General features: G+C 47.9%; 1 protein-coding gene across 2 annotated transcripts; it reads right to left on the reverse strand.

The window, feature by feature from the left end:
* Positions 1-4,808: 4,808 nt before the first annotated feature.
* Positions 4,809-17,933, reverse strand: RAPSN (receptor associated protein of the synapse). 2 transcript variants are annotated; one of them, XM_043911766.1, is made up of 8 exons: positions 17,566-17,933; positions 16,651-16,989; positions 8,333-8,491; positions 7,720-7,818; positions 7,516-7,638; positions 6,912-6,965; positions 5,432-5,631; positions 4,809-5,078 (listed from the first exon to the last, which is right to left on the reverse strand). In XM_043911766.1, exons 1-8 carry the CDS (start codon positions 17,755-17,757, stop codon positions 5,006-5,008), a joined length of 1,239 nt encoding a protein of 412 aa, XP_043767701.1. In that variant the 5' UTR covers positions 17,758-17,933; the 3' UTR covers positions 4,809-5,005. The 2 variants fall into 2 exon arrangements, with proteins under 2 accessions (XP_043767701.1, XP_043767709.1); XM_043911774.1 differs by having other exon boundaries at positions 16,651-16,974; positions 17,566-17,894.
* Between the last annotated feature and the right edge of the window lie 6,022 nt (positions 17,934-23,955).

Below are 23,955 nucleotides of genomic sequence, written 5' to 3' on the forward strand. Positions count from 1 at the left end.
AGGCCACAGGACCCGCCCCCGCGGCTGCTGAAAAGTTCCCGCCCTCGTCTTGTTTCTGCCGCAGCGAGAGGAAGAGCGCTATTGGCTGGCACGTCCAGAGGGGGAATAGAAAGGGGAGGGAGAAAAAAAACCCAGTGTCCCCAGGGCCCTTGGGAAATGTAGTCCTAATCAGGCGCGTCACAGGGCGCTTTTCAAGGAGGGTTGCGGGGGGCGGTCTTTCAACTGGAGAATCGGCCTAGTTAGGAATTAGGGGATTCCCCAAAATGAATGAGCCTCATCCAATCAGTTGAAGGCCTGAATAGCTCCAAAAGGCTGAACACCCCCAGAGATAGAGGGAACTCCTTCTTCCTGACTGTCTTGAGCTGGGTTTCTTCTAGGCTTGGGTTCTGTGCTTAGTCGCTCAGTCGTGTTCAACTCTTTATGACACCGTGGACTGCAGTCCGCCAGGCTCCTCCGTCCATAGGGATTCTCCAGGCAAGAATACTGGAGTAGAGTTGCCATTTCCTCCTCCAGGGGATCTTCCCAACCCAGGGATCAAACCCAGGTCTACCCACCCTGCAGGCGGATTCTTTACTGAGGGAGCCACAAGGGAAGCCCAGGAATATGGATCCAGGCTTGGGACTTACACTGAAATATCAGTCCTTACACTTGATCCTTGGAAGAGAAGTTATGACCAACCTAGACAGCTTATTAAAAAGCAGAGCCATTACTTTGCCAACAAAAGTTCACTAGTCAAAGCTATGGTTTTTCCAGTAGTCATGAATGGATGTGAGAGTTGGACTATAAAGAAAGCTGAGCACCGAAGAATTGATGCTTTTGAACTGTGGTGTTGGAGAAGACTCTTGAGAGTCCCTTGGACTGCAACGAGATCCAACCAGTCCATCCTAAAGGAAATCAGTCCTGAATATTCATTGGAAGGACTGGTATTGAAGCTGAAACTCTAATACTTTGGCCACGTGATGCAAAGAACTGACTCATTTGAAAAGACCCTGATGCTGGGAAAGATTGAAGGCGGTGGGAGAAAGGGATGATAGAGGATGAGATGGTTGGATGGCATCACCGACTCAATGGACTTGAGTTTGAGTAAACTCTGGGAGTTGGTGATGGACAGGGAGGCCTGGCATGATGCAGTCCATGGGGTTGAAAAGAGTTGGACACGACTGAGTGACTGAACTGAACTGAACAGGGTCTTGTGCCTGTTGGCTTTCAGACTAAAATGTATACCAGCAGCTCCATGGGATCTCAGGCCTCCTGATTAAGACTGAAACTAAACCAGCAACATTCCTGGGTTTCCAGTTTGCCAATTTACCCTACCTACCCTGGAGGTTTCCTACCTCTGTAATTGTATGAGCCGGTTCCTTATAATAAATCTTTTTACATACATATATGTCTCCTATTGGATCTGTTCTTCTGGGGACCCCTACTAATACTTCTTAAAATCTGTTATTTTGAAAACTGCAAAATATATTAAAAAATTGAAAGAATAAACAATGAATACCTATGTATCGTTCACCTAGATTCACTAATTGATTTGCATTTTCTTTTGCTCTCTGTGTATTTTTCTGAACCATTTCAAAGTACATTGCAGACATCATGTTACTTCACCTCTAATATTTCAACTTGTGTCTCCTAAGAGTAAAGACAGTCTAATAATGGAACTCCAATACATTATAGCAGAGTATATTGTCATACCTAAAGAATTTAATATTGAGGCAATAAAATCTAACATACAGTCCATATGGACTTCTTCAATTATCTCCAAAACATATCTTAGAGCCTTAAAAAAAAAATCCAATATCAAGTCAAGAATCACACATGGCAGTCAGTTGTCAGGTCTCTACGTTCTCCTTCGTTTAGAACAGTCTCCCAATCTTTTTTGGCCTTTCATGACATTGACATTTTTGAAGCATCCTGGCCAGTTGTCTTGTGTACTCTGTTCTCAACACAGCAACCAAAGGAATTATTTTAAAGCCTCGTTAGATCATGTCACTCCTCTGCTCAAAACCCTGCGGCAGGTGCGAGACTTAGAGTAAAAGCCAAGGTCCCTGAAACAGCCTCTCGGGTCCTGCGGGGGGTTTTGTGCTTGCTGCTAAGTCGCTTCAGCTGTGTCCAAACTGTGCAACCCCAGGGACTGTAACCGGCCAGGCTCGTCTGCCCATGGGATTCCCCAGGCAATAATACTGGAGTGGGTTGCCATGTCCTCCTCCAGGGGATCTTCCTGACCCAGGAGTTGAACCCACATCTCTTACATCTTCTGCATCAGCAGGTGGGCCCTTTACCACTAGCCCCACTTTTTTCCTCCCCCACAATTTTCTCCAGGACCTTGACTCCCACTTCTTTCCTCCCTGCCCACAGTTACATGGCTCCTTGTTGCTCAGGCCAGGCCAACTCCTACCTTGGCCTCTGTTCCGCTGTCCTGAAATATTCTTTCCAGGATATTTTCTTGATTCACTCCCTTACCTTTGCTCCTTCAAGTCTTTGCTTAAATGCCTCCTTCTCATCCAGATCCACTCGAACAGCCTTTTAATGCTGCAGCCTGCACCTCCTGGGCCTTTTCTGCTCCCACACTCCACAACCCCTTACCCTGTGCTATTCTTTTTTTTTATTATTATATATTTTTATTTTAAAAATCTCAAACCTAAAGAAAAGTTTCAAATACAGTGTAAATAATTTTTTTCTTGAATCTTTTGAGAGAAAATTCCTGACTAAATACCACATCATTTCAGATACTTTGGTGGGAATTTCCTACAAACAAGGACATTTTCCTACTTAAGCGCAATATAACTTCAGTACCAGTAAGTTAACCTTGATATGTTTCTACCATCTAACCCTTAGACTCCATTCAAATTTCATCACTTGTCCCAGTAATGTTCTTCACAGCATTAAAGGACAGACTGCATTCAGACTTGGATTCAGTCCAGAATCAAGATCAGAATCAGGCATTGTATTTAGTTGTAGGGCTTTAGTTTCTTTCAATCTGGGATCGTTTCTCAGTCTTTCCCTGGCTTCATGACCTTGACAGTTTTGAAGATTACAGATACTTTGTAGGATATTTCTTTCCAAAAGAAAAAAAATCTGGAGTTAACAGTCTTTTAAAAAATTAATTAATGTATTTATTTTTCAGTTGCGGCAGGTCTTCATTGTTATTCACGGGCTTTCTCTAGTTGCACTGACCGGGGGCTACTCTCTAGTTGCGGTTCTTGGGCTTCTCATTGCAGTCTCTTGTTGCAGGAACAGGCTCTAGGGCTCCTGGGCTTCAGTAGTTGCAGCACGTGGGCTCAGCCGTCCTGGTGCAAAGGCTTTAGTTGCTCCACAGCATGCGGAATTTTCCAGACCAGGGATCAAATCCATGTCCCCTGCATTGGCAGGTGGATTCTTATCCACTGGACCACCAGGGAAGTCCTGTAGAATATTTCTACATTTGTGTTTATCTGGTGTTTCCTCGTGATTTTACATTCACGTGATTCATCTTTGCAGGAGCCTCACAGAAGAGATGCTGAGTTTCTCACTCCATTCATTCAGATAGCAGCTGATTTCATTTTGTCTCATTACTGGAGATGTCGATCTCTCTCAGTGATTAATCTGGTTCTGCAAACCTTCTCCATGGTGAGGTTTTTCCCTCGAAATTCACAAGTATTTTGTGAGGAAGTACTTTGAAACTATGTAAATTCTTTTTTTAATTAACATTTTAATTTGTTCATTTATTTATTAACATCAGTATGGATTTTTGCTTATTCTTTTTTTAATTAAGATTTTAATTTGTTCATTTATTTATTAACATCAGTATGGATTTTTGTTTAATCTAATTAATCATTACTATGCACTGAATTTTGTATCCCTGCCTCCAAGTTCATAGGTTGAAGCTCTAACCCTCAATGTGACGTATTTGGAGACGGGACATTTGGGAAGTAATTAGGGTTCGATTAGATCATGAGAGTGGGGTCCTCATGATGGGATTAAAGAGAGGGAAATCTTGCTCTCTCCTCTCTACATATAAGCACAGAGAAGACGCCATGCAGGGACACTGAGAAATGGTTGTCTTCAAGCCAGGAAGGGGGGCCTCACCAGGGACCAACCCTGATGGCACCTTGATTTTGCACTTCCAATCCCCAAAACTGCGAGGAAACAAATTGCGGTTATTTTAGCCACCCGGTGTGTGGTATTGTGTCATGGCAGCCTGACCTGAGCTGACTAAAACAGTCTTTCTTTTTTTTTTTTAGGGAGGGGACGTATGTATACCTATGGCTGACTCGTGTTGATGTATGGCAGAAACCAACACAATATTGTAAAGCAATTATCCTTCAATTAAAAATAAATAAAATTTATTCTGTTTATTCATTGGCTGCCCTGGGTCTTCACTGCTGCGTGCGGGCTTTCTCTAGTTGCAGCGAGTGGGGACCGCTCTCTATACTTTCTTGCTGTAGAGCGCAGGCTCAGTGTTCTGATGCATGGACCTAGTTGCCCTGTGGCATGTGGAATCTCCCCGGACCAGGAATCGAACCCGTGTCCCCTGCATTGGCAGGCAGATTCTCATCCACTGAGCCACCAGGGGAGTCCTCTGACAGACTTTCTCTGTGGCTGGTTTGCTGTGTTTGTACTGCATCCGCTTGCCCACCCCTGCGTGTCAGCACATAAAGGCGCTGCTCTCCAGCAGGATCTTGCCTGGGCTCCCGCTGCAGCCCAAGAAGCCGGGAGGGCGGCGGAGGCGCCTGTCTGTGTGTGCAGAGAGACAGGGGTGTCTGAGGAAGCCCGCTGCTCTCCCCCAGCCTTGGGCAGACCGTGGGCGGGGAAAGTCCGAATCACTGGGACCAGGTACGAACGGCTTTATTTTCCTAGAAAGAGCAAAGTCCAGAGAGGCGGGGGAGGGCAGGCCGCGGTGGGCAGGCCGCACCGCCACCGCCCCAGGAGTAAACAAGGCAAGGCAGAGGCTCAGCCGGTCGGGGCCCTCCAGCGTGAGGGCAGAGAAGGAGCAGGGGAGGCCAGGTGAAGTCCCCGACCTGCTGGGTCACACGAAGCCGGGCTTCATGGACGAGCGGCGGCAGTTGGGGCAGCTTCGGGTCCCGTTGTTCTGCAGGCACCTTCAGGGCAGGGAGCAAAGGGCGCTGTCCACTCGGCCGGCCTGGCCGCCCACCCTGGACCCAGCTCCCACCTCCCCTCCCCGCGCAGGCAGCGCTGCTGACCCCTGGCCCTGTGCCCGGGGAGGCCTGCAGGCCAGAGCCTGGGCCAGGGGTCAGGCATGGGCGACCGAGGCACCTCTGGCCCTGGGCGCCACTCTCCCATGACCTTCGTTCGAGAAGTCTCTCTCTGTGGTCTCTTTGGGGAGAACAACAGGGCCGCTGGGAGGGTTCGATGAGTGATTAGACAGGAAACTCTTAGAACAGGCACCCGGGAGGCCCCGAAAGCACCGCCTAAGTGTGATCAGGGCGCTCACCTGAGGTGGAAGATGTGGGAGCAGGGCAGGGCCTGCAGACGGCTGTTCTTCTCGCCGATGGACTCGCCGCACAGGCCGCAGTAGAGCTCGGTCTCCTCCACGCACTCGTGGAAGCGCACGACGTGGGCACGCAGCTCCCGCTGCAGCCCTTTGCTGCGGTAGATGCCCTCGCTCAGGCAGTGCAGCTTCAGCTGGCCCAGCTGCGGCACGGGGGCGGGGCGGGGCGGGGGCGAGACCAGGTCAGCCGCGGAGCATCGCCCGAGACGCCGTCTGTCCGCTCAGGGCCACAGGGCGCTCAGGACACAGGGGGCCTGTCCTGGTCGCGCTCCCGCCTTGCTGAGGGACCTAGGAAAACCGTCTGGCCCTCTCCCGGCCCTAGCTTCCCTTCATGCCGAATGAGGGGGTGGGTGGAATCAGCGATACTCCTAGAAGTGACTGGGGACCTCATGTTTTTGAAGGATTTTTATTGACCGGCCCTGCTGCCTCGACGCCCTTCCTGTTTCTGTTAATTGCATACCCACAGCAACTCATCAGCATTTCTGAAGAAGTCGAGATACTTTGGGTAAGCCAGAAGGCAGGTTTGTTTGGCATTTTAACGGGACTGTGCCCTGACCTCTGAGAAATGCACATCTTCCACAAGACTCTAAGGCTATTTTCAACATTTAAAGGTTTGGATAGGATGATGAAATTTGAAGAGGCCACGCAGACTGTGGGAAGAACACAGGCTGTGGAGTTAACACAGGTCAGTTACCAGGTGTGGGACCTTGAGCACCTCTCTGAGCCTCGCTTTCTTCATCTGTAAAAGGGGGCTTGCTATACCCACCTTGCAGGAAGCCAGTGAGTCCTGGAACCCACAGCTAGAAGAGCCCTGGGGTGCCTGCCTCCCTATCAGTGGCAGAGTCTTAATGACCATCAAGAAACCTCTGAGGGGGGCTTCCCTGGTGGTGCAATGGTGAAGAATCGGCTTGCCAGTGCAGGGGACGCAGGTTCGATCCCTGATCAGGGAAGATCCCAGGTGTCAGGGAGCAACTAAGCCTGTGTGCCACACGCACTGAGCACGTGCTCTAGAGCCCGGAGGGCCACACCTTCTGAAGCCCGCGTGCCCTGGAGTCTGTGCTCCACAGAAGGGCAGCCACCTGGGCGGGCAGAAGCCTGCACCGCACCCAGAGAAAAGCCCAAGCAGCAGTGAAGACCCAGCGCAGTCAGAAAGAAAGAGACGTTCATAAAAAAGAGAAACAAACCACTAAGGAATTCTGATATCCCCCAAGCTATGGAATTCTTGCCCTGCCCACCCCTCCCAAGTGCTCTCGGGGTGGAGGAGCAACAGCCAGGGTCAGGGGGTGACTGGGGGCATCTCCTGGAGATCACGAAGGACTCAGGGCACGAGCAGGCTGGTGGGGGGCGTGGCCTCCTCCCCACCCACCCAAGATCCCACCTTGGGCTCCTGACTCCAGACCCAGCAGACGGAATCAGGTCTGACCTTGTTCCCCACCTCCTCAGCCAGGTCCTGGGCTCTCTCAATGGCATCCAGAGCCTGGAAGGGGAGAAAGGCCAGGGCTGCAGGCAGGGCCGCAGATGGAGGCCTTGGCTTGTAGGGAAGGAAAGGCAGGGAGGGGTGGGGCTGGGGAGAGGAAGAGCCTGGGGTACACAGGCCTGAGCTGCCTCAGTTTACCTGGATACAGAATGGGAAGAACATTCCTATCTCATGGGGGGTTTGTAAAATTGGGCTCTCTTGTTCAGTCGTGTCCGACCCTTTGCAACCCTTTGCTGCCCGCCAGACTCCTCTGCCCTTGAAATTTTCCAGGCAAGAACACCGCAGTGGATTTCCTACTCCATGTGAGATTGTAGGATGTAGTTCAAGCCTCTCAAGTTCCAACCCCAGGTCTGGCCCTTTAGGAGCTGGGTGATTGGGCAAGTCACACCCTGCTCTGAGCCTAGAAAGTGACCTGGGATGACCTGGGGTGAGGCTGATACTGGACAAGGGGTCTGAAAGAGCCCAGTCGGGAACGAGACCCACACACGGTTGGTTGACGTGTGGGAGCACTGGGGAGAGCTGGGGGCCGCAGGACAGGGGTCCCCCTCACCTTGTCCAGCGCCTTCCTGGCCACCCAGCACTTGGCCACGCCCAGCAACACCTGCACCTGCCCCAGGCGGTTCCCGATCTCGGTCATGATGCTCATGGCGGAGTCGTACCTGGGGAAGGCCGTCTGCGCAGCGGGGTTGGGGGGTGGGATCAGGCAGGCCCGGCCCGGCCCGCACCGCAGCCCCCTGCATCCCGGTCACCTCACCTGCAGGTCCCCACGGCTCCGGTGGATGTCAGCAAAGCAGAGCAGGCAGAGAGCCTGCAGCGGACGGTCCCCGTGCTGCAGCGCGATCTTCATAGACTCCTGCGACGGAGCCGGTCCCTCAGGCCTGCGCATCTGCCCCCCACCTCGGAGGCATCCTCGCCCCGGGGGCCCCTCTGACACCCTCGGAGCCCGGTACCCCTTTCCTGGTACTGAGCCCCTGTGTACCGGACCACTGAGGACTGACACCCTGGAGACTGAGGCTCTGAGAGAGGAAGGGGCTCGACCAAGGCCACCAGGTTATTAAGTGGCAAAGCTGGGATTCCGACCTAGGTCGGTGGAACCCCAGAGACTGGCTCGCTTCCGACTTAAAATGTCCCACAGAGTGGGTATTGGGCGGGGGGCAGAGGAAAGCCCCCTCCACTGGGAACAGACTATAAGGGAATGAGATTTGGGACAAGAGGAGCAAGCGCACCCTTCAGGGGCTCAGCTGTAGAGAGGGGGGGCCCAGGAGCCAGCCTTGGGGGCCCTCAGCCGGCTGGGCAGGCAGGAAGAAGCCCGGGCCCGGGCCCTGCCCACACCGCCGTCCTCCGCCCGCCCCCTGCCCGGCGCCCACCTCACAGCACTCCATGGCGCTGCCCAGGTGGCCCAGCAGGCGATACGCTACAGCCATGTGATACTGGCTCATGGCCCGGTACTTGAGGCTCCAGCCTTTGCCGTAGTCGTTGACGAGCTCTGCAGCCTTGCAGGGGAAGAACAGGGCTTTCTCGTAGTCCTGCAAGGGACAAAAGGAGGGGCCAGGATGGGAGGGCGCATGCTGAGTGGCGGGAGCTGCCCCTAAGTGGAGCGCTCCACTGCATGTTCGTTAGTTCATTCATTCATTCATTCTGGTGTCCAGGAAAACCGTGATCCAGGCAGAGGGAACAGCCTTGCAAAGGGGTGGGCTCATGAACGTAAGGGTTTCCATCTGGTTTGCCAGGTGTGGCAAGGGCCTAGCACAGTTCCTGGCTCAGAAAGGATTTGTTGAATGGATGAATGGGAATGAGAAGCAAGAAAGGCAACTGGCTTCTCCTCTCGGCCAGTCCCGGTTGGGCCCCTCGCCTTCAGAGATGCACAGTAGGGTGCTGGTGGGGCTGTCAGAGCCCACCCTGACCCCACGCTGGAGTTTGCCTCCTGGCGGCCGGGTCATCGCTGAAGGCTGGATGATGGATTGCCAGCAGAGTCAGCTCCAAGAACATAGGACAGACTCACTGAGGCAAAGAAATCATCCTCTCCCCCTTTCCTTCTCCTTAAACTTCCAAATGTCTTCTCAACCTGCCATGAGCACATGACCTCACCATACACCCCGTTAGGAAAGAGAAGGAAATCAGAGACCAGCTCCCTCACCCGCCTTCTCCGTCAAGCCCCATCGGCCCTGTTTCCACACTGCCTCGCTCCTGCTCCTCCCTGCTCCCGTCAAACTAAATAAACTCCTCCATGAGGGCTCTGGAAGCCCCCTCCCCAGTCTCTCTCTACTGAATAATCCCATCACCGCAAAAACACAGTCTGGCATTTCTTACCTCACGTGAAAAACAAAAATAAAAATCCAACAACCACCTTTGACTTCATGTCCCATTCAACTATAACCCCAATTCTCTGTTCTTTTTTGTAGAAAACCTACTTGAATTTTTATTTGATATCCAACAAACTAATATGACCCAAAGAGAACTCTTGGTAACCCCAATAAAAACCTGTTTCTAATAAACTTAATTTGTACTATTTGTATGGAAATACAAAAAACCTTGAATAGCCAAAGCAACCTTGAGAAAGAAGAATGGAACTGGAGGAATCAACCTGTCTGACTTCAGGCTCTACTACAAAGCCACAGTCATCAAGACAGCATGGTACTGGCACAAAGACAGAAATATAGATCAATGGAACAAAATAGAAATCCCAGAGATAAATCCATGTACCTACGGACACCTTATCTTTGCCAAAGAAGCAAAAATATACAGTGGAGAAAAGACAATCACTTTAACAAGTGGTTCTGGGAAAACTGGTCAACCACTTGTAAAAGAATGAAACCAGAACACTTTCTAACACCATACACAAAAATAAACTCAAAATGGATTAAAGATCTAAACGTAAGACCAGAAACTATTAAACTCCTAGAGGAAAACATAGGCAAAACACTCTCCGACATAAACCACAGCAAGATCCTCTATGACCCACCTCCCAGAATATTGAAAATAAAAGCAAAAATAAACAAATGGGACCTAATTAAACTTAAAAGCTTTTGCACAACAAAGGAAACTATAAGCAAGGTGAAAAGACAGCCTTCAGAATGGGAGAAAATAATAGCAAATGAAGAAACAGACAAAGGATTAATCTCAAAAATATACAAGCAACTCCTGCAGCTCAATTCCAGAAAAATAAAAGACCCAATCAAAAAGTGGGCCAAATTGGAGAAGGAAATGGCAACCCACTCCAGTATTCTTGCCAGGAAAAGTCCATGGACAGAGGAGCCTGGCGGGCTGAAGTCCATGGGGTTACATGACTGAGCGTGTGTGCACAAGGGTGGAGGGAGACGGGTTGGTAGCAATAAAGTGGTAGAACTAAAAAAAGAAAAAAAAGTGGGCCAAAGAACTAAACAGACATTTCTCCAAAGAAGACATACAGATGGCTAACAAACACATGAAAAGATGCTCAACATCACTCATTATCAGAGAAATGCAAATCAAAACCACAATGATGTACCATTACACGCCAGTCAGGATGGCTGCTATCCAAAAGTCTACAAGCAATAAATGCTGGAGAGGGTGTGGAGAAAAGGGAACCCTCTTACACTGTTGGTGGGAATGCAAACTAGTACAGGCACTATGGAGAACAGTGTGGAGATTCCTTAAAAAACTGGAAATAGACCTGCCATATGACCCAGCAATCCCACTCCTGGGCATACACACCGAGGGAACCAGATCTGAAAGAGACACGTGCACCCCAATGTTCATCGCAGCACTGTTTATAATAGCCAGGACATGGAAGCAACCTAGATGCCCATCAGCAGATGAATGGATGAGGAAGCTGTGGTACATATACACCATGGAATATTACTCAGCCATTAAAAAGAATGCATTTGAATCAGTCCTAATGAGGTGGATGAAACTGGAGCCTAATATACAGAGTGAAGTAAGCCAGAAAGAAAAACACCAATACAGTATACTAATGCATATATATGGAATTTAGAAAGATGGTAATGATAACCCTGTATGTGAGACAGCAAGAGAGACACGAATGTATTGAACAGTCTTTTGGACTCCATGGGAGAGGGCGAGGGCAGGACAGTATGGGAGAATGGCATTGAAACATGTAAATTATCATACGTGAAAAGAATCACCAGTCCAGGTTCGATGAATGATACAGGGTGCTCGGGGCTGGGGCACTGGGATGACCCAGAGGGATGGGATGGGGAGGGAGGTGGGAGGGGGACTCAGGATGGGGAACACATGTACACCCATGGAGGATTCAAGTCAATGTATGGCAAAACCAATACAATATTGTAAAGTAAAATAAATAAATAAATAAATTTTTAAAATTAAAAAATAAAATAAAATTAATTTGTACTATGTACTTTTTAATTTGAAGCTATGTAAATGTTTTACAGACTTAAAAATAGGAAATTTAATTTTAAAAAGCCTAAGATTAGAAAATGGAAACAAATGACCTTAACTGTATATTATTATATAAAATTATAATTAATTTAATATAATTATAATTAATATAATTAATTTTAATATAATTATAATACATAATTATATATTTATATATAATAATATATTTATATAAATAAATTACATATAAATTATATAATATAATAATTATATTATATATTAATTATATAATTTGTTTATATATTATAATTATAATATATTACCTTATATATTATAAAATAATTATATTATATATAATTATTATATGTTATGTTATATTATATAATATATATTATAATGAATATAATTATAATATATTATTGTATTAAATACATAATATAAATTATATATAATATAATATATATTATATATTATAATTATATTATATTCATTATAATTTATATATTATTATATAATATAATTATAATTAAACCTAATTATAATTATATAATTATATATATATAATTATATAATATATAACAATTTATTATTACATAGTAATTATTATATAATTATCATATAATTATATATGATTTTATTATATAATATATAATATATTATTATATGTTATATATAATGATTATATAAATAATATATATAAATTATAGATATATTATAAATATATATTTTTAAAAATATAAAATATATAAATATATAAAATATACAAAATATATAAACATATATAAAAATATAAAAATATTATAAATACATATATATTATATTATATTTATTATAATATGTATTATAATAAATATAATGATTACATTATTATATTAAATACATAATATATATAATAACAATATATAATATATATAAATACAATATATAACATATATATTATGTTATAATAATATAATACACAATAATATATAATTTTATATAATAATATAATACATAGTATATTATATATTATATAATATATATTTATTATTATATATAATGTTAATATAATTATAATATAATTATGGTATATTATAATATATTATGATGATTTCATAATTGCCATAATATATAACCTCTTATTAACATAACCATACAGAAAAAGTGTTATTTAAATGACTTTAAAACATACACTTGAACAGTTCAACCATAGTGGGATATATTATAAAGATAAAAGAACAGTAGAGAAATCTTAAACCTCGTGTCATCTTTTTTTTTTTTTTCAGTAATAGTGGTATATTGTCTTTTGAAATTATTTTGTGTACTTTGTAAGATAAAGTAAATATTTAACTATGTTATTAGAAACCAAGATTTTCAGCCTAAGAGAAAAAAAAAATCAAGTTTGAAATAAAGAAAATCCTGAAACATTAGGCTTGAGTTGGAGATTTCAGTATAAAGTCCAGTTGTCCTCGAAACCGAGGAGATTTAGCAGCAATAACAAGTCAGTGGCAGTGAGCATCCTGAGAGCCCACATCCGGTCTTTGCAGGTCTGGAGCAGGAAATATAGTGAGCCCTCAGAACCCAAGGACTCCACATCCAGTCAAAGCCTGAAAATATTGGGGGGAAAAGTCCAGAGAGTTCTAAAAAAGCAAAGATTCGAGTTGCCAGGCACCTGACTATTGACCTAGCATTTACAGTGTTTTAGGTTTTATAAATAATCTGGGCTTCCTTGGTGGCTCAGTGGGAAAGAATCTGCCTGCCAATGACACAGGTTCGATCCCTGGCTGGGGAAGATCCCCTGGAGAAGGAAATGGCAACCCACTCCAGTATTCTTGCCTGGAAAACCCCACTGACAGAGAAGCCTGGCAGGCTACAGTCCATGGGGTCGCAAAAGGATAGGACTCGACTTAGCGACTAAAACAACAACCAGAGATGATTTAAAGAATATAGGAGGGGGGACTTCCCTGGTGGTCCAGTGGGTAAGACTCCAGACTCCCAACGCAGGGTGTCCGGGTCTGATCCCTGGTCAGGGAACTAGATCCCACATGCCACAACTAAGACCCACTGCAGCCATATATGTAGGTTCTATGCAAATACTACACCATATTATATAAGAGACTTGAGCATTCCTGGATTTTGGTGTCCTTGGGGATCCTGGAACAAATCCCCTGAGAATACCAAGGGCAACTATACACAATACCATGGGACAGGCTATTGTGCTGGAAAACAAGAATGCTTTCTTTCAAAGACTAAAGGAAGTCTCGTCAAAAGGACATAGGGGTCATGCTGAAGAGAGTTCCACTGACTAAAATTAAGATAACGTGGGTATCAAAAGGAACAATGATTGCAAATGACTGAAGAATACTGAATATTTTTTTAAGTCCAAGATTTCATGATGAAATACCAAAAAGAGGAAGCAAAACAAAACTATCACATCAACTCGTTATCCTGAAACATGGCAATTAAAGGAGAGGGACAAAGGATGTATCTACCTTTCCTTTAGGAACTATATTTCAGAGTAATCAGCTAGCTCTAATTAATGAGGGAAAGTTCTTCCTTATAGGAAAATCCCAGCTGATCATTGTTGAAGGCATCATAGAACTTGGAAGTCACCATTTCATGAGAGTTGACAGAATTGATTCAGGCAACAGACATCAACAAATACTCAAACCATTATGGAAACTACTGTTGCCGAACTGAATATTCACAAAGTGTCACCCCACAAATTAATCTGCTGGTCCTGCAAGGATGAAGGCAAAGCTGAAAAGAGTGGGATCAGGTGGTCACTTGCTCAGACGTCATTATGGTGTCTTATGAAGCACGCAGTCCTGCTTGTATAGGTTCTCACCAGAAATGCATGACCTACAGGACTTCCCTGGTGGTCCAGCGGTTAAGACTTCCCTTTTCAACGCAGGGGGTGCAGGTTCAGTCCTTGGTGGGGCAGCTAAGATCCCAAAAAGTTTTTTGGCTTTGTGGCCAAAAAACCAAAACATAAACAATATTGTAACAAATTCAAAAAAGGCTTCAAAAATGGTCCACATTAAAAAAAAGAAAACATTAAAAAATGCGTGACCTAGATCTTACCAAGTCATTTTTTAAATTCTCCTTCATAGAGAGTAATGGAGACAAAGAAACAGCTTATGTGACTCCTTGAGGAAGCAATGAGACAATGAGATGGAATATTAATTAATCTGGTTTCTTCAGTAAATCATGGAGAATAAAGAGTAGTCTATTAACTTTCTATTGAAAGTGACATCATGATCACTGCAGTGTGTGGTTCTTGCTTGTGTTCCAGTTCAAACAAGCTGAGGGTAAAGGTGTATTTTCAGGATAAACAGAAAAATTTAAGAGATAATTTTTCACCATGGTGTGTGAGAGAATAGTGTTGTGATTATATAATAAAATGTCCTTATACCAGAAAATGGTCTTTTTATTCCTCAGAAATGCATACTGAAATACTTCTGGGTAAAACTTTGTGATGTGTATAATTTAAAAATATTATTTATCTGGCTGCTCCAGGTCTTTAGCTGCAGCATGCAAACTCTTAGTTGCAGCATACTGGATACAGTTCCCTGACCAGGGATCTAACCCCAGCTCCCTGTACTGGGAGCATAGAGTCTTAGCCACTGGACCACAAGGAAGTCCCATAAAGCATGGGATATAATGTGATATAATTTTATATCACAACACTTCAGTGAAAAATATGTAAGTCAAACATGGCAAAATATTAATAATTGTTAAATATAAGCAGCCTGTATAGGGTGATTCATTATATCATCCTCTATGTATTCCTATATGGTTAATTTTCTTCATAATAAAAAAAGGTTTTAAAACACCCCTATCTCTCTCCAACCCTATTTGATCTCACAGAATGACTTTCCCAGATGTCTTATTGCTGAAAACAAAATCCTCAAATGAAGGATGATCCATCAATCCATGGATGACTCTCATTTCCTCACACCCAGCTGCTTTCCCAGGTGGAGCTAGTGGTAAAGAACCCGCCTACCCATGTAGGAAACTTCAGAGATGTGGGTTCCATCCCTGGGTTGGGAAGATCCCCTGGAGAAGAGAATGGCTACCCACTCCAGTGTTCTTGCCTGGAGAATCCCATGGACGGAGCAGCCTGGTGGCCTACAGCCCACGGGGTCGCAAAGAGTGGGACACGACTGAGCGACTAACACTTTCACACTTTGACTTTCGCAAGGTTTATTAGGCATTATTATGGACCAGGCGCTGACATCCCCCAAGGGCCAAGCACAGCCTGGCTGTCTGGAGGAAGGAGAGCAAATGCTCAGGACTGGAAGCCTGAGGCCACTGGCTCCATCAGCTCCTTCTCACTCTGCGATCTCCCTTTCCTCTTACCTCCCGGACCCCACCACCTCCCACCTTCTCTCACACTCCTGCGACAGCCACGCTGGCCTCCGTCCTTCCTGGAATACACAAGGCAAGCTCCCCCAAGAGCAGAGCTGGGCTTTAACCATTCCCTGCTTTTCATTCTTTTGCCAGATTTCTGCATGGCTCACCCTCTCTTCTCCAAGTCATCAGACATCACCTCTGCCATCCTGTTTGAACTTCCAACGCCCCCTCCTCGGCCCTTCCGACCCCCTTTCCTTTTTCCTCAGCACTTTCTACCACACTGGATACTTGGCTTTGCTGATTATGTTTATTCAACTTCCTCCCCCAGCTAGAAAGCAAGCTTCATGAACCCAGGCACTTGGCTGTTATTTTCACTGCTATATCCTGACCGACAGTGCCTGGGGTATAACAGGTACTCAATATGTGTTTGATGAATGAATCCTTACGACCGTGTTATAAGGTGGGTTCCATTTACCCTCATTTCATAGGTCTGGAGAAGAGAAGTGACTTGCCTAAGATGATACAGCAAACTCATTGTAGTACAGGTTTATAGGAGCTTCCCACTCTCCCAGGAAGTCAGACAGACTGAAGCTTGAATTTTGGCTCTGCCCTGCCTGACCACATCTCTGCATGCTAGGTCACCGCACTTGTGTCTGACTCTGCGACCCAGTGGACTGTGGCCCACCAGACTCCTCTGTCCATGGGATTCTCCGGGCAAGAAGACCGGAGTGGGTTGCATTCCCTCCTCCAGGGGATCTTCCTGACCCAGGGACTGAACCTGCATCTCTTACGTCTCCTGCATTGGCAGTTGGGTTCTTCACCACTAGAGCCACTGGGAAGCCTGGCCATGTCTGTACCTCCTGGCTAAATCTTTCTCTTCTCAGACTCCCATCTGCCTCATCCCTACTTAAATGGGAGGACTGAACGAGGTGATACAACAGGGAGCATGGCCCCTAGGAGGCTCTCCGGGAGCCGGAACCTCCGCCACCCTCCCCCGGGGCCCCGGGCGCACCTTGACCTGAGCGTAAAAGCTGCCCAGGCTGCAGCACACGCGGCACTCTAGCATGGCGTCGTCGTTGTTGTGGGCATAGCGCAGGGCCTTCTCGAAGCTCTCCAGGGCCTTCTGGAAGAGGCTGAGGCCCAGGAAGGCGTTGCCCATGCTCAGGCTGACCTGGCCTCCGAGCTGGGCGGCCGCCCTGGTGCCGGGCAGGCCGAGGCAGGTCTTGCAGTAGGAGATGGTCTTGTGGAACTCACACAGCTTCTCGTTGCTGCGCGCCAGGTTCAGGTAGCTCTCCAGGAGGAAGTTGGCGTCCTCCAGCTCCCGGGCGGTGTCGATCTGGACCACAGCAAACTGCCCGCCGTGGAGGAGGGCCGGGGCGCTCAGCCTCTGCCCCTCCAAGGCTCCCCCACGCCCCAGCCCAGAGCCTCAGACCTGGAGCACCCACCCCTAGCCTCAGATACGCGCTGGGCTCCCCAGCCAGACTGGAAGCTGCAACCCGGGAGCCTTCACCTCCCAAACCCAGACCCTCCGCTTTCAACTTCCATCCCGAACCTGGTCTGCAGTCTCCACCACCCGCCCAGCCCCCTAGCCTCAAACCTGGAGCCAGTGCACCGCCTCCCCTCCAGGCTTAGACTCAGAACCCCATAGGAGAGGACTGGAACCTCGACTCTGAGACCTGGCCTCGAGTGCTTCAAACCCCGAGGCTGAGAACCTCAGACACCAAAGCTCAAGGCCGCGGGCCCAAATCCAAAGTCAAGACCGAGCATCCAAGACCCAGGGCCTGAGATGCAGAGGATTCAGAGTCTCAGAACTTGGCCGCCAGCCTGGGGGGTATGGGCGAGTCTGAGGAGGCGGGAGGGGGCCTGGGAAGCCTGGGAGAAGCCCCACCGGGCCCCACCTGCCCAGCCTGGCCATGCACGCTCCCACCTTGAGCATCTCCTTGTAGCGGCCCATCTCCGAGTGGGCTGTGACGAGGCAGCCAAGCGCGCGGAAGCGCCCCACGAGGTCTGGGCTCTTCTCCAGCACCTTCATCCACACCTGCAGCGCCTTCTCCGTGTGGTTAGATTGGTACAGCTGGAGCCCCTTCTCGATCTGCTGCTTCGTCTGGTCCTGCCCCATCCTCCCAGAGACCCCCGGTGGCCCCGCGCCTCTAGGTTCTCATGGGGCACCCCCCCACCCCCGGTGCCCGCCGCCCACCCAGCCCCGAGCAGGCGCAGGGCCTGAATGGAGAGCGGGTGCCACCCTGGGAACAAAGCCGGTCCGGCCCCTGTGCGCAGCTGTCCCTGCCAGTTGGGGCCACGTGGCCGCCAAGGAATGTCAGCCACAAGGTCACGCGGGCCTCTGCCGCACCCGCCCCCAAGCTGGGAGGAAGGTGCCCGCCCCCTCCAGCCCCGGGGCACCCCCTCGGGCATCTCTTTAGCACCTCTGACCCTGGACCCAAGCCCCCCGGGCAGGGCAGGCTCTCCCTGCAGCCTGAGAGTTGGAGGAAGTAGGGGTGAAGCTGGGCACATGGGTGGCAGGGAGGCTGGAGCGGGTGCCCAGCTCTGAGCCCTCTTCTGAATCACCGCCATCCCCAGAGCCACCCTCCCCGGCTCTGCTTCTGTGAGGGACTGGCCACACACCTGCGCACAGGCCCACCCCATCCCAATGATTCCTAACCCACAGCCCAGCCCAGCCAGCAAGTTGCTCACTTCTCTGGGCCTCAGTTTCCTCATCTGTAAAATGGAACTGTCACAGGCCAATAAATCCTCACCTGTTGACGTTCTATGAGCCGCAGAGTACGATGGGTAACAGTGTGGACCCTGGACCAGGCTGCCGACTTTCGAATGCCGACTTTGCCATTTATTAGTTCTATGGGCAGCGTGCCTTTGGGTGGGAGAGGAATGGTTCCCACTTCACCAGGCTGTTGGAACTATACGCCTTAGTAGCTGGCTGGGACTTGGAACAGTGCCTGACACATGGGAAACACCACGTGACAACAAGCAAGAGGGTATCTCAAGCTGCGTTCATCTGCTCCATGGCAAATTGTCCACAAGGAACAGAAAATGGTTTTTGAAGGTTTAAAAAATATCCAGCTCCAGGGACGCACAGTTTTGAGCCTTAGTCCACTGTGGCTCCCTTTGCCTGGCAAAGCAATAAAGCTATTCTTTTCTACTTCACCTCAAAAAAACAAAAACAAAAAACAAACAAAGATATAAATTTCCAATCCCAGTTTGAAAGAGTCCCTTATAATGAGCTTGCGTGCCAGACACCATGGAGAAGGGCAAGGTCTTACAGAGGGAGCAGGCAGACCCGTGAAAGCTCCCAGGGTTGAGAGAGGGCTCTGCCAAAATTACCAGCTCGTCTCACTGCGTTGTTCTCTCCCCCCTCTGCAAACCAGGCTCCTTCCTGCCCCAGGGCAAAGTTGTCCTTTCAGAGAGGACAGTGGCTTTGAGCATACAAGCATCCCTCATTTTATTGCAGTTCCCAGATGCTTGTCATTTACAAATGGGAAGTTTGCGGCAACCCAGCATCGAACAAGTCTGTCAGCACCATTTTTCCAAGAGCTCACTTCGTGTCTCTGTGTTGCATTTTGGCAGTTCCCATAGTATTTGGAGCTCTTTCATTATTACGTTTCTTATGGTGATGTGTGATCTGTGCTCTTGGCTTAGCATCTTTTTTTTGTTTCGTTTTGTTTTGTTAACCTTTTGGCCTTGTCGTGTGCAGGACACATGGGATCTTAGTTCCCCGACCAGAGACTGAACCTGAGCCCACTGCGTTAGGAGCAGACAGTCTTAACCACTGGACCACCAGCGATGTCCTGTATCAGTCATCTTTGATGCTACTACTATGTCTCCTTGAAGGCTCAGACGATGGTTAGCATTTTCAGCAATAAAGTATTTTTCGGTTTAGGCCTGAGCATTGTTTTTGTAGACATGATGCTATTGCACACCTAATAGACTACAACATAGCAAAGACATAACTTTCGTATGCACTGGGAAACCAAAATATTCATGTGACGTTTTATGGTGATGTTTGTTTTATTGCGGTGGTCTGGGACCAGACCCGCAGTACCTCTGAGGTGTGCCCGTATGCACAAAGTTGAGCATTGATCTGGCCCTAACACCAGAAGATTTTCATCACCCTGGAGAGAAGCCCTGTGTTCATTCAGTCGAGTTAGGCACTGCTGCCCATGCCCCCGGTTCACATGGGATGTTGACTGCAGACCTCAGAATGTGACCTATTTGGAGACACCATCTTTTCTTGGCCACACCGCCTGGCTTGTGGGAGTTTCATTCCCTGACCAGGGATCAAACCCGGGCCCTCAGGAGCGAGAGCTCAGAGTCCTAATCACAGGGCTGCCAGGAATTCATCTTTAAAGAGGTAAAACGAGGTCACTAGAGAGGGCCCTGATCCCGTGTGACCAGCGTCACAAGAAGAGATTAGGACGTAGACAGAGAGAGGGAGAAAGAGGGCCATTGACAAGCCAAGCAGAGGGGCCTCGGAATGAAACTAACCCTTTTGACACCTGATCTCTGACTTCTGCCATCCAGATCTCTGAGAAAACACATTTTCGGTGTTTAAACAACCCCCACCCGTGGCACTGCGTCACGGCAGCTGGAGCAAACGGATGTACCCCGCAACCACAGCCTGCTCTCCGGGGCTCGTCTGCCCTGGACATGCTCGTCTGTCACGTAAATGGACTCGGAAAACGTGCGGCCCCTTGTGACTGGCTCTGTTCAGCATCATGTTTTCAGTGTTGCAGCGGGAATCATACTTCATTCCTTTTTATGGCTGACTAGTATTCTAGGGCTTCCCTCGTGTCTCAGCTGGTAAAGAATCTGCCTGCAATGCGGGAGACCCGGCTTCCATCCCTGGGTTGGGAAGATTCCCCTGGAGAAGGGAAAGGCTACCCCCTCCAGTATTCTGGCCTGGAGGATTCCATGGACTATAAAGTCCACGGGGTCGCAAAGAGTCGGACACGACTGAGCGCCTTTCACTTTCAGTATTCATTATACATTTATACCATTTCGTTCATCCATTCGTTAGTTAATGCACATGGGGTGGTTTCCCTTTCTGATTATGAATAATGATGCTATAAACATCCATGTACAAATTTTCATGTGGACAAGTTTTCGTCTCTCTTGAGTATATACCTAGGAGTGGAATTGCTGCATCATAGGTAACTCTGTGTTCAACTTGTGAGGAACCTGACTGCCCCAGGGCCTTTGCCCCTCATGGTCCCTTTCCTCCTCCCTACTTCAAAGTTCTGCGCAGTTAAGTCCCAGTTGGGATGGATCAGCTTATGATACTCACAGAGAATTAAATTCCATTCTGATACAAGATGCATCTCTATAATTTTATATTCATTGATGAGGGTATTGGCTTAGTGTCTGCTTCCCCCTCTCAAATGTGTGGGCAGGAACTTTATCTCATTTTTCACTGACCTGTCTCCAGAGCAAAACCTGGCATGCAGTGGCCACTCAAAATATGTTAAATGAATAAATGGGAAAAAACAGGGAGGAATGAAAACTTAATTTTAAAATTTAAAGTAGCTGCCCCAGGCTTACAGCTAACCTGCCGTGTCTCCTTCATTCTGAGGAAACTGAGCAGTGGCAGAAATCACTGCCTCCCATTTGCTGCAAGCAAAATGGGTCCAGAGTGGGGCATTCTGGGCATGGGGCAGGGAGGTCCATGCCCCAGGGTCATACATCGAGGGGATAGAGGAATAGGCCCTTGGGACTAGATAGACATTGGGACGTCCCAGGGAAAGTGCTCTTTTTAAATTTAAATTCAATTTTTAAATTTATTTAACTGCGCAGTTGCGTCTTGAATCCTCGTGACCCTACCGACATTAGCCCGCCAGGCTCCTCTATCCACTGGAAGTCTCCAGGTAAGAATTCTGGAATGGGGTAGCCATTCCCTTCTCCTGGGGATCTTCCCAACCCAGGGATCAAACCTGGGTCTCCCACATTGCAGGCAGATTCTTTACCGTCTGAGCCACCAGGGAAGCCCACTTAATTAATTAGTTAAACTTATTTTGGGCCATGCTGGGTCCTGGTTACTGCGTTCAGGCTTTCTCTAGTTTTGGCGCAGGGGGGCTACTCTTCACTGCGGGGGGCGGGCTTCTCCGAGCCGTGGCTTCTCCTGTTGCAGAGCGTGGGCTCTAGGTGCGCAGGCTTAGTTGCTCCAAGGCATGTTGGGACCTTCCTGGAGCAGGAAGATGCAGGTGTCCCCTGCCCTGGAGGGACGTTTCTTAGTCGCTGGACCACCAGGAAGGTCCTGGGGGACGTTCTCTCAAACCTGGCGGACAAGAAGCTGGGCAAAGAGGGAGAGCTGGGAGCCTCTGGCACAATACTGTCTTGGGATCCTCCTCTCAGCTGGGAAGGTGAGTCCTGGGTTGATCTCCAGAGGGGAAGGAAGCCAGACCCACCGGCCAAGTACTGAAGAGCCAGCAGGTTCTCTCCCATTTGTGGTTGAGATACAGTCCAGCCCTGAGTCCGCCATGAGTCTTTGGCGGGAAGGAGATGGGCACTCTGCCTCAGCACCCCAGAGCAATCTGGAAGCACAACCTTCCAGGTACCTGGGAACTCAAATGATCTCAAAACTCAAAAACCTGACCGAGTTTTCTCTGCCCCCAAGTGAGCCATTTGCTGACCTCTGAACATAGTTAGGTCAGGGTCATGCTCCTTTAGGGCAAGGGGGTGGTCTTTGTACTAGTATCCGCTCAGCCCCTGGCAAAGTGAGAGCAGAACAAAAGAAGGCTAATAAGTCACATTGCCCGAGCTGAGCACTTCTTCCAGCTTACAGATAAGATCGGTGGCACCCGAGGGTGAAGTGACATGCCCAAGGCCACACCTCGACCTCGAGACAGAGCAGGGAGTGGACCCCAAGCAGTGTGACTCCAGGGGTCTTACTCTTGATCAAGACACTGGCCCAGGAGAGAGGGAGAAAAGTGAAGGGGAAGTAGATAGCCATATCCAGGAAGCTTAGTGATTTTCACCAGACACACCAAGCCCCCTGGGAACACCATCCAGGCTCTGACCTGGCTGGGCAGGAGAAATGTATACAAAGAAGGCTAAGGCGGGACTTCCTGGTGGTCCAAGGTCTAAGACTCTGAGCTCCCAATGCAGGGGGACTGAGTTCGACCCCTGGTTGGGAACTAGATCCTACATGTCGCAACTGAAGATCCCGCATGCCACAATGAATATCAAAGATCCTCTGTTCAGCAACTAAGACCCGGCGCAGCCAAATAAATAAAAATAAGTATTTCTAAAATTGCTCTTAAAAAAAAAAAAGCTAAGGAGAGGGTGAATGAATCAAGCCTTACTCACAAAGCCCAGCAATGAAGGCTGACCAAAGGTCCCCGGGACCAGGAGAGCAAGTCACAACAAGAGTCTTTTTCTGGGCCACTTACCCTCACAGGGTGATGGGACAGCAAGGGCCTGGGGGTTTGTTCTTCCAAGTGCCTGCTGGGTCAGGTTCCAGCTACTCGGCCTACATTTTAGGGCCCTGATTGAGAATCCAAAGTAGAAAATGAGATTTGGGCCTGAAGTGGGGCTCACAATCTGGCCTGCGAGGGCTGAAGATTCCCACATATGGTGGCTACATTGGCTACCTGGGAGATCCCATGTAAGAATCTGCACTTCCTGCTTCTCCTGAAGACTAGAAGCTCAAGCGATCCCTGGGCTTGTGAGTCCACAGTCAACCGGTCAAAGGGTCAGTGTCTGGGCTCAAGGGGTCGGCATCTGAAGTCAAGAGACCAACAATCTCCCCCTTTACCTGCAGCCCCCACCTGCTGCTGTTCGTGCCTTGACACTGAAGCCAAGCGTCACTTATCATCGTAAACCGGCCTCCTCTTGCAGGCTTGAATCACCGGCTTGGCCGCTGCAGGCCCTGTCAAGTATAACTGGAGGTGACAGTCCCAGGCCCCTCCTGCCACAGTTACTGGTATCCTTGAGATGTCTTCCCTCTCAACAAACCTAGTTTTCCTATTTGTGAATGGGGATTTACCTTTCCGGGAAGGTTTCTGTGAAAACCAAACAAGATGATAAAGGAAGAACTTGGCTTTGAAAACAAGACGTGGCACAAACGGCCCTCTAAAGGAACCCATGAACTTCCCTTGAATTGGTTCTTCAGTTTACAGTAGTGAACAATGTAGAGATAACCTGCATTCAATAGGAAAGTCACTGAGAAACCATGAAATGCTACGAAGCCTCTAAAAGTAAAAATCGTAGATAACCAGATGGAAGGGTGCCCATGAAACAGTAACTGAAAAAAAAAAATGCAGACAGCAGAACATTCTGTACATTAAAGCATGATCTCATTTTTATTAAC

Source organism: Cervus elaphus, chromosome 1, assembly GCF_910594005.1.
Source record: "Cervus elaphus chromosome 1, mCerEla1.1, whole genome shotgun sequence".
NCBI lineage: Eukaryota > Metazoa > Chordata > Mammalia > Artiodactyla > Cervidae > Cervus > Cervus elaphus.

Excerpts from the sequence above, each read along its gene's own strand:
- RAPSN (XM_043911766.1), bottom strand. The coding sequence starts at position 17,757 with ATGGGGCAGGACCAGACGAAGCAGCAGATCGAGAAGGGGCTCCAGCTG. Across the intron at positions 6,966-7,515 it reads CCAGGAAGGCGCTGGACAAG|GCTCTGGATGCCATTGAGAG; the intron begins GTGAGGGGGACC and ends CTCCCCTTCCAG. Across the intron at positions 5,079-5,431 it reads TCCCACATCTTCCACCTCAG|GTGCCTGCAGAACAACGGGA; the intron begins GTGAGCGCCCTG and ends CCTGCCCTGAAG.